General features: G+C 40.6%; 1 protein-coding gene across 5 annotated transcripts in view; it reads right to left on the bottom strand.

Moving 5' to 3' along the window:
• The window catches only part of PAPSS1 (3'-phosphoadenosine 5'-phosphosulfate synthase 1), an 87,362-nt gene extending 86,102 nt beyond the window's left edge, over positions 1-1,260 (bottom strand). For 3 of the 5 annotated variants that reach the window (XM_045187247.3, XM_024551220.4, XM_045187233.2), the window contains exon 1: positions 913-1,260. Coding sequence is in view for 1 of the 5 variants with exons in the window: in XM_024551220.4 (XP_024406988.1) it covers positions 913-972 (60 nt within the window). In the remaining 4 variants the exon portion in view is untranslated. Of the gene's footprint in view, positions 1-524; positions 703-912 lie in introns of those variants that run through there. The other 2 variants (XM_045187243.2, XM_024551231.4) reach the window with 2 other exon arrangements.
• Positions 1,261-10,271: the final 9,011 nt, after the last annotated feature.

Genomic DNA, 10,271 nt, shown 5'->3' on the forward strand with positions numbered 1-10,271 from the left:
GGTAAATGAATGACTGCAAATGGACATGTGCCTGAAATGGCTTCTATTTTTTTTCCCTTGCCTCATCAAGGTTAATGATTGGCAGGGCTGCATTTAAACCTCATGATTTTGCTGTACTGTTTAATAAAAATGTCCACCTAAACCTACAAGCACAGCGCCTTTCCAGACTGCCAAGTTGGACACCACATCCCCATCACGCCGGGTACTGACAATCTTAAGATCAAAGCTATTTGTTACCTAAGAAAAAGGAAAGAAGCCACCTAAATGAGGACACGACATCTGACACTATCAAAGCCAACTGGCTATCGTTGCTGAATGTTATAAACCATTAATCCTCCCACACCTTACTGTCTCCAGGAATCGAGTCTTAAAACTCATGTTATGTATTAGACATTCGAATTTAACACCGAGCCACAAAGAAACCTCAGTTCAGGGCAGTCTCAACTCATGAATGGCTACATTGTTGGGTACTCTCTCTTCACACTGAAACGGAGAAATGGAAAGATTTGGAAATGGATCCAAACCTGGGCTAACTGCACTGGCAGAGCCAAGAAAAACCAGCAACACACGGAAGACGCCCGCCTCCACCTCCTCTGCAGACCTTCTGGCAGCTCCAGGGATAGCGGCAACTCCCCCGTCGAGGATGCAGATTTCAGCAGCCGCCAGCTCTCTCCGGAAGGACTAACTCCACGTCTCCTCTGAGCCGACCAACTGAGGGTGGATCGGAAGGCACCACCGCCCAACCCCAGACACCCGCCGCCACGCACCACCCACCAATCCAGCTCGAAGGCATCGAGGCCTCCGGTACCTATCCCCGGCGCTCCAGAGAGGATGCAGAGGAGGCGGAAGGCACACAGCAGCTCCGGAACCAGCTGCAGCCGCAGGCTCACGGCCTCCTCTGTTCCCACTCACCCAGTTCTGCGCGTCGTTACTCAGCTTGACTTTCTTGCACAGGCTCCCGGGAACCTCCATGGCTGCAGAACGCGCGCGAGTGCCGTGGTTCTCAGGACCTGCAGGCCAACCGAAGTGGGGAGGGCCGGCGGGGGCGGGGCCGTGCGGGAGGCGGGGTCTCCTCGCGCTCGCGGCCCGCGCTGACGTGTGCTCGTGCCCGGGGCTGCGGGAATGTCAGCAGCTCTTCAGGCTTGGGTCCGAGGCACTTCAGTGTGGGGAGAGCGAAGGGGAAGTGGAGAACCGAGAGCCGAGTGAGGGCAGGACTTGGAGGACCCACGGTGCTACTCCCTCTGAATTCCGAGAGAGGGACAGGGCCTGGGAGGGTAACTGCGGAACGCCCGGACAGCTCGTGTCAGCTGCTTTGCGCTGCGCATGCGCGGAGGTTGGGCCGTTTCGGGCACCAGCCTCCGGGAGAGCAGCTCCTGGTTCTCGGTGACAGTGCTCCTCGGGACAAAACGCCACCTGGATTCCTGCCCTTCCGGCCTTTCCTCCATAAACCCGGCCAGCAGTCTCTGGTGTCTACCCAATCTGTCCCCTTGTTAGCCGGGCCACAATTGAAACTGGATTCTCCAGACTCGCACGGGGAAGAATTGATTCCCTGAACTTATTTTCCACAAGTTTCTCTTCACTTTAAAATTCTGCTCAACAAATTTTTTTTTACCAAAATCAAGGCCCCATCTCTGGACATCAAAAATTAATACCTTGACTGGGCTTACAAAGTGCCTCCTGATGGAGAAATATAGTGGAATAAGTATTGCTAAGTCACTTAAAATAGGAGGCTATTAAGGAAGTGGGGCCTATGAACATCTGCCTCGGGTCTCAGAGCTGCTAGTCAATCACTAACCTGTTGCTAAACCGAGCTCAAGATGGAGCCGTAAACATTCCAGGACAGCATCAGCTGCCTGGCAATTTGTGCGCTTTACTTCATTGCTGGTAGTTTTTCCTGCCTTCATTTACGCATTGGAACTGACCAATCCCTGTGAACCTATCCTTCATTTGCGTGAAGAATTGCACTGGTTTTCGCCTTTATAAAGCTCTCCCTTCTTTGTTCTCTCCGGGGCAGTTTGGGTTGCTACCTAGATCTGAGGCTCTCGGATTGCAATACTTTTCTCCAATTAATGCCTTTTCTTTATTACAGTCTGAACCTCTTCTTCGGTTAACACCCACGTGGAAACCTCTCTTCACATCAGGAAACTTCTGTCCCGTGATTCTCACGGACTAGGCTGAAAAGGGCCTCTGTGTTATCAGCTCCTTAGGAAATCCTCAGAGGACTGAAATTCAGGCTTAAGAGGGCTGCTGGTTGCCGTAGGGTAGAATGCCCACCTGTGGAGGACATTTTCAAATTCACCCAATTATTCCAGGTCCAGTTCACAGGAGGATGAGCTGGAGGGTATAAGGGAGCTTTCTCCATGAATTACCACCTCTCCCATTGCCATTACTGTGAGTGCTTCTCCACAGCTTGCCCCTGGCACCAAGACAGTTGCTTGAGGTCTGTTCTTCCATAACCCAACACCCTCGCGCCTCAACACACACACGCACACTGCTCTCTAAGACCTGAAGCTGCTACCTCTTGAGAGCTAGCAAGTAAGTCCCCGTTTATTTACCAGACTGCTACTGTCTCAAATTAGGCCTTTCCCATATCCAACCTGAATCGCAACTAAGCCCCTTAACTGAACATCCTCCCACCTGTGCAGCTGCTCTCTGCACACCTGCCACCCTCAACATTCTTGCAACTTCTGTCAGAGTGGTATTTCTAAAATTGAAATTCGGTCTTATTATTAGACCAGTTAAAATGTCAATGGTTCCGTACAGCTTTTTCTAGAGGATTCTTAGTCAGAGGTCTGTGTACATAATTGAATCTCAGGAAATTCTGCATTCTTCCACTGACAGGAACAAGCTTCAGTTTAAAACACACTACCACACTTGGAATCAGCTATTTCTCCAAGGAGTCCCGGTTATTGTTAGAAGGAAATGGTATTATGGTATCACAGTCTGTACTCTAGGAGTGTTCATTTGCTTATGACTTAGTCTACATTTCTAGTCTTTTTAATGAAAGACTATTTTTAAAGTAAATTATATCATTAGTTTACATTGATATTATCAATTCAAATTCATGATTCCAGGCAGATATGGGTCATGCAAATGAGCCTGAAACATCTTGTCAAACCAGAAACAAGGAAATTATCAAGAAGTACTAGAATTATGTCAAAAGGACTTAAGAGTCAACTTGAAGAAGCTTTCCCATGTCAAAGATGATACAATTAGAGCACTAAGGGGTAATAATTAAAAGATGTTAAAACAAATCAAATATTTTTAAATCTACATTTTCAAAATAATGATATTTTAAAAAGAACTCATTCTCAACCTTGGAGGATGTTAGTGAACCAACTTACTATTTTGAAAACTGAAAAGGGGGAGTGATTAAGCACTTACTATGCATTCCCTGCACTAATTGTATACCAGGTAATAAAAAAGTTAACGAGGGGAAGTTTCTCTTTGCAGAAGAACAGCTAAAATAAAGAAGAAAAGGTAGAATTATAATATCACCATTTTACAACTTCCAATAAAATAGTGCATTAAAAAAAGATCTTTAATGGCTACTAATATGGTAATAAAGAACGTCAGAACTTTTTTCCTCCTAATGAAGTAGTAATGCCAAAAAAAACCTAATCTAAGTCACATTAAGTCTTCAGGTCTAACTATCAGTTTACAGTTAATACAGAGGAAACAGGAAGATGTAAAATCACCACAAATGCAATCAGCCAAATCCAAACTGAAAAATGCTACATCATAAATGATCGCATTCTTCAATAATTTAATGACAAGAAAAAAGAAATGAGGAAGAACTAAAGATTAAAACAAAACTTAAGAGAAATATCAAGCAGTTGAAATATGTGGAATTTATTTGAACACTGATTCAAACAAAAAAAACCCTTAAAAATGTATGTAGAAATAGGAAAAATTTGAAGAATCTCTAGATTCTTGATATTAAAGTATTACATGTCTTGGTGTGATAGATAATAGTTGTTACTATATTCTTAAAGGATTAAATTTAAAGATACATAATAAAAGATTTATCAACAAAATGGCAAGTCCATAATATTCAGTAAAGAAAATGGATATCTTGGAAATTAAAAACAAGATAACAAGAAAGTGGGGGGAGGGGGGAAGTGAGGATATATCCCAGAATGTAGAGTAAAAATCCCAAAAGATAAGAAAAATTTGAGGGAAAATTTTAAAAGAAAAAACAGTCCAAGAAATTTAACATTCAACTACTAGGAGTTCCATAAAGAGAAAACTCACAGGAGGATATAACTAAGGAAATTATTCCCCCAAAACGCCCTAGCATTGAAGGACTTGAGTCCTTCCCTGAATATCCAGCTTAATAGATAAAAATCAAACACAAAGCACAGCACTATGAAATTCTACAACACTGTTCCCCAGCATTCTGAAATTGTTTAGGAATACTAAAAGCTTCCAAGGAGAAGGAGAGTTCACAAAGAAGCAGGAATAAAAATGAATTGAAGTTCTCAATAAAAACATGGAAAGTCAAAGCTCACCAGTTCGATTCCCAGTCAGGGTGCATACCTGGGTTGCAGGCCAAGTCCCCAGTAGGGGGTGCAAAAGAGGCAACCACGCATTGATGTTTCTCTCCCTCTTTTCCTCCCTCCCTTTCCCTCTGTCTAAAAATAAATAAAATCTTAAAACAAAAAAACATTGAGAGCCAGAAGACATTAAAATGGAACAATATCTTCAGAGGTCAGAAAGAAAAGTATTTCTAACTTAGAATTACCACACACCCTTTCTCAAGGAAAAATTGGAGGATATGCTTCACCAAAATGGAACAAAAAAAAAAACCATAGCATCCAGAAAACAGGAGTGTCGGCACAGGAGAAAACCAAAGGGAATTTCCAGATGTGGTGAAGGGAGATCCCAGGATGACTGCTATGTACCAAGTTTAGAGAATAATTAGATGCCTTTGCAAGAGGTCAGAATGCTTGGAGAGGATTGTGTAGGAAGATGAAATTGATAAAGCACCTAATGGGAATGACCATATTGAAAATGATCTGGACAACTGACAGAGTTTGGAATTAAATTAATGGCAACTACTTAGAAAACTAAGTCATCAAAAAGGACACATTTATCATACCTGTTCTGAACAAACTGTATTCAAGGTAATCAAATAGCTGATGGGGGAATTTCATAGTGACAGAATTTCAGGTTAATGAATGCAGAAGGAATATTGGCATTTAAAAATCACCATTTTAATGACTGATCTACTGATGAGGTAATCATTAGTGGCTGCTAGAAGTATTAGGTGAAAGATAGTATGATAGTTAATGTTATGTGTTAACTTGACTGGGCAACAGGGTGCCAAGGTACTTGGTTAAAAATTATCCTGGCTGTGTCTGTGAGGGTGTTTGAAGATGAGATTAACATTTAAATTAGTAGAGTGAGTAAAGCAGATTGACCTCATTAGTGTGGGTGTTCCTCATCCAATCAGTTGAAGGCCTCAGTAGAACAAAAAAAAATGACTCTTCTGCAAGTAAGAGAAAACTACTGCCTTACTGACTAGAGCTGAGACTTGGTTTTTGTTTGTTTGGCTGTTTGGTTGGGTAGGTTTGTTGTTTTTGTTGTTGTTGTTGTTGTTAGGTTTGTTTTTTGCCTTCAGACTCAAACTGAAACATTGGCTCTTTGGTTTCAAGTGTACCAGCTTTCAGTTTGGAATTTCAACTATTAGGTCTCCTGGTTCTCAGGCCTGTGGGCTCAGAATGGAAGTGCACTATAAGCTTTCCTGGGTCTCCAGCTTGCTGACTACAGCTCTTGGGACTTCCAAATGTCCATAATCACATGAGCCAATTCCTTATAATAAATCTCTATCTAGTTTATTGGTTCTGTTTCTCCTGGGAATCCTAACTAATAAAGGTAGAAAGGGGAATTTTATGATGGAGGCATCAGGCTGATATTACCTGCATCCACTGATCGATCTTAGCTTCTCTAAAACTGGGACACCAGATATCATGTACTAATACTCAGCACTAATTGTCTTAGTTTGGGTTGGAAGAAGAAGGCTTGGGTTCCAAGAAGAAGGCTTGGAAGAAGGATTCAAGTGGAAGTCATTTATTTGGGAGGTGATCCAAAAGCACCATTAGTGGAATGTGAAAGCAATACAGGAACAGGAAGTCAATAAAGAGTGTGTTATCAAGCAGCATTGTAGGCAACTGGAGCTTAATCCTACCAGGGAGCTCTGAGAAAGTGTGGAACATGTCCTTCAAAGTATATTACCTGAGACCACAGAGCTGAGGTATTTATACAACTTCCTTCGGTCATTATTTAAGGACTACTCCCAGAGGTGTTCATCCCTGGCACTTTGGATGGCAAGGTAGAGAGGACGCTGGTCCCAAAGAAACTGATATAGAGGTATACTCACAGGTGACAGTCAGAATGGCACACTCCACAATAGTAAGGGACGAAGGGATACAAATCGGGCACCAGAAGTGTTTGGTTAACCATTTATGAAGTATTCTTCAGAATGTAAAAGGCAGTGATGTATTTCTGTACTCTTTCCTTTTTATGTAAGAGAGTACCTTTTTTTAAGAAGTGAAAAAAAAGAAAGGTATTTAGTCATAACACTAGAAATTATGAATATAAGCCATAAAACTGTAGCATGACCAGAGGGAGAGGTTAAGGGGATGAAAACAGTGTGTGTGTGTGTGTGTGTGTGTGTGTGTGTGTGATGGTGATAGGAGAGGAAGGAGGGATAAATCCCCATTTCCATAGTGAGAAACCAACAGATACTGCCTGAAACAAAAAGACCAAAAATAGCAATATACTCACTATTTCAAAATATGGAAATACATATCAAGCAAATTAGCTAATAGACTTAAAGTGGTTGCCTGTAGGGAAGAAAAATTGGGGCAGAAGGGGAAGATGACCAAGCCTTTGCTAGTTGTCTTTAAATTCCTTACGGAATTATTTGGATATACAATTTCGACACACACACACACTTTTTAGAGTGAATTACATGTCAAATGAAGTGAGCATGTGAGAACAACCCTTAAGGTGTTTAGCTTCAAAATGGAGCGAGAAATGAGACATAGCTTCAAGAAAACACAGAAGTAAGACAGGATGTTTTAAAAAGAAAGGAGAAGCTAGAACAAACTGTATGCCAATGAAAATGACCCAACAAGGTGCAAGAAGGTAACAGGTAGATGGAGGTTCTTGAGGATTGGAATCCAGAGCACAAGTGAAAATGGACCTTTGAGGGTAATTCTTGCAAAATAAAGTAAAAGAAGATCGGCACAGATGCTAGCTGATTGGTATAGCTGGTGGGGCGATGAGGGAATTTCCATAAGGATTTTCATTTACTCACTGAAGCATGGAGCAGGGCCATTAGTGAGAAAGGACCATCCTTGCAGAGCTACTGTTCTATACAACAAGTGGGCATTCCTAACTATCTAGAACTAAATAAGCTTAGGCGCTGAGATCTTTTCCCTCATTGTTTAACTGTATACTACAAAAGTCATCAAAATTGAAAAGAGCAAATCAAATAGTTTAAGCTAAACTGAGAAGCTATAAAAATTAGGAAATCCAGAGCAAAGTATATTTTAAACCTTCAGGTACACAGGTATTCTCAGTAAGGTGGTAATAGGTAAGTAAATAAACTTGATAATATTGTAAGTCATTTACCTTGGTACTATCAGGGCATCTGTGTCAGAACTTAGTCTGGGACAAATAGAATTTTTAAAATGCCACATAAGCCAGAGAGGTAAATGGTCGTTCACCCTCCGTATTCCCTGTTGTTAAATCCCTAGCAGCTGAGAAACTGGTGTGATGGCTTGGATGCAGACAGGAATTTCCTTCTGGAAGGAATCACTACAGATTCAGGAAAACTTCTTTTCTCCCACTTACTTTAAATCTCTGGGACTTGTCAGTCTGTAGGGAAAACTACCCCCCTAGTCAGGTCAGTACCATTTCTCCACATTTTGCATATGTGCAGAAGATATATGGAGTTTTGCAAAGGCATGTCTTCTCCACTGAGGCATTTGGTTGAAAGAGAGTACAATCAGAGAAATAGAGCCAGAAGAGTCCCTGAAACATCACGTACCAAATGCCATCTGATGCACTTCCTGTGGTTATCATTGTCACTTTTTTCCTTAGAAAAAAATCTCCCAAATAGTGAATTTTGTAAGACCAGTTACTAAAAATTGTTATATTTTTAAATTACGGCTTGTCCATAATTCAAAGGAGATCTTCCAAGTGGAAATTACTTGCTCAAATTCTAGGTTTGCTACTAATTACATGACCTCAGATAAACATGTAATTTCTGGGGGCGAGCATCTGTTGGATAAATTTAACTCAAAGGGTTATTTCAGTGCTAAAATTATTCTAGGTTCTTAATTTAGACGGCACTTATACATGAAAATAAATATTTAATCAAGACAAGAATTCTCTATAAGTACCTTACTACATGTAAAACATTGTGTTAAATCTTTTTGATATGTTAAAATAAATGAGTAGTAACTAATGGGATGCAGCACCAAACACAATGTATGGTCTTTTTCCTAGATTTTTTTCAGCATAATTATGATGAGATTTATCTATGTTGCTGTGCATATCAATAGTTCATTCCACTTTATTGATGATTAGTATTCCGTTGTACCGTGTCATGGTTTTGTTAAATTAACATTTTTAAGTAGAGCACAAGATGCTGGATAGTGGTTTGCTATTCAACAACAGACCACAGGAGAAGTCGAAATACAGAAATGTATTACTCACAGTGCAGGTAGAGGTACACAAACCCACCTCAAGGGGCTACATGGGGGGGTCAAGGCATGGTGCAGACAGAGTGATAAGACCTGGAGCACATGCCTTTAGTAGACTCCACAAGTGGAGTGCTGTGGGTTTCCCAAGCTAGGAACAGATCAGTCAATTCAAGCTAAAAAGAGCAAGTTTTTGATAAACTCCATGGGCTTCACATGCAAAGGGAAAGTCTCGTAGGCAGGGGAGACTGTTGATCACAAGGGCCGTTGGGGAAGTCATATCAGGGACTTACATTTGCTTGTGATTCTGCAAGCTGTTATCTGGAGCAGTGATTTTCAACCTTTTTCATCTGATGGCACACATAAACTAATTACTAAAATTCTGCAGCTCACCCCCAAAAATACATTTTTGCTGATCAAATAAAAAATAGGTATAATTTTGATTCATTCACACCAAAAGACTATTGTGGTTTTGGCTGTTGTCATTTCTTTTATTTGACAGTCTAAGAGAAAAGAAGTTGTGCCCTGACTAAATAGTCAGGTATCGCATGTTTTAAAAATTCTTGTGGTGTACCAGTGTGCCTCTTGCAGCGCACCAGTCGAAAATCGCTGACCTAGAGGATGCAATTTTATAAGGGGGCTAGTGTCAGTTTAAGGCTCCCACAGGAACTTGGCCAAACAAAACAGACGCCAAAGCAGCAATACCATTGAGTAGCTTCACTGAACTCTTAACATATGGATATACCATAATTTGTTTCTTCATCTGTTGAAGGATATTTGGGTAATTTCAGTTTGGGGCTATTGCAAATAAAGCTGCCATGACCATTTCCGTACTAGTTTATGTATAGACATGTGCTTTCCTTTTCCTGGGGTACGTACCTAGGAGGATATGGCTGGGCCTTATGCTAGGCATATGTTTAATTTTTTGAAAACTGCCAAAATCATTTTCCAAAATGGTTCTACAATTTTATGTTCCTGCCAGCAGTGTGTGAGAGTTACATATCCTTGCCAACGCGGTACAGCTGGTCTTTCAATTTTAGTCATTGTAGTGTATGCAGTGGTGCCTCATAGTGGTTTTAATTTGGCCTTCCCTAAAGACGGCAACATTAAATATCTTTTTATGTGCCTTTTGGCTATCTATGTATCTTCTTTGATTAAGTGTCTGATCAGATCTTTTGTCCACTTTCTAATTTGTTCTCTTATTACTGAGTTTTGAAAATCGTCTATATGTTTCATGTCAAACATTTTATTTTCATCTTTAGAAGGTCAATGTGGGTATTTAAAAATATATATATATATCTTCTATGCCTCAGTTAATATGAAATCATTTTTAATATTAAAAATACTTTTGAATATATGTAACATCACTGTTTTATTGTCTTTATCTACTAATTTTATTACCTGTGTTTGCATCTCTTTGTATTGATTCATTTTTTTGACTATGGATCACATCTTCCTTTCCTCCTCCTCCTCTTTATCAGACCCCTGATACTGTCAATTTTACTTTGTTGAGTGCTGCATATTTTTATATCCCTCTACTCATATTCTTGAGCTTCA

This window comes from Desmodus rotundus, chromosome 4 (genome assembly GCF_022682495.2).
Source record: "Desmodus rotundus isolate HL8 chromosome 4, HLdesRot8A.1, whole genome shotgun sequence".
Lineage (NCBI taxonomy): Eukaryota > Metazoa > Chordata > Mammalia > Chiroptera > Phyllostomidae > Desmodus > Desmodus rotundus.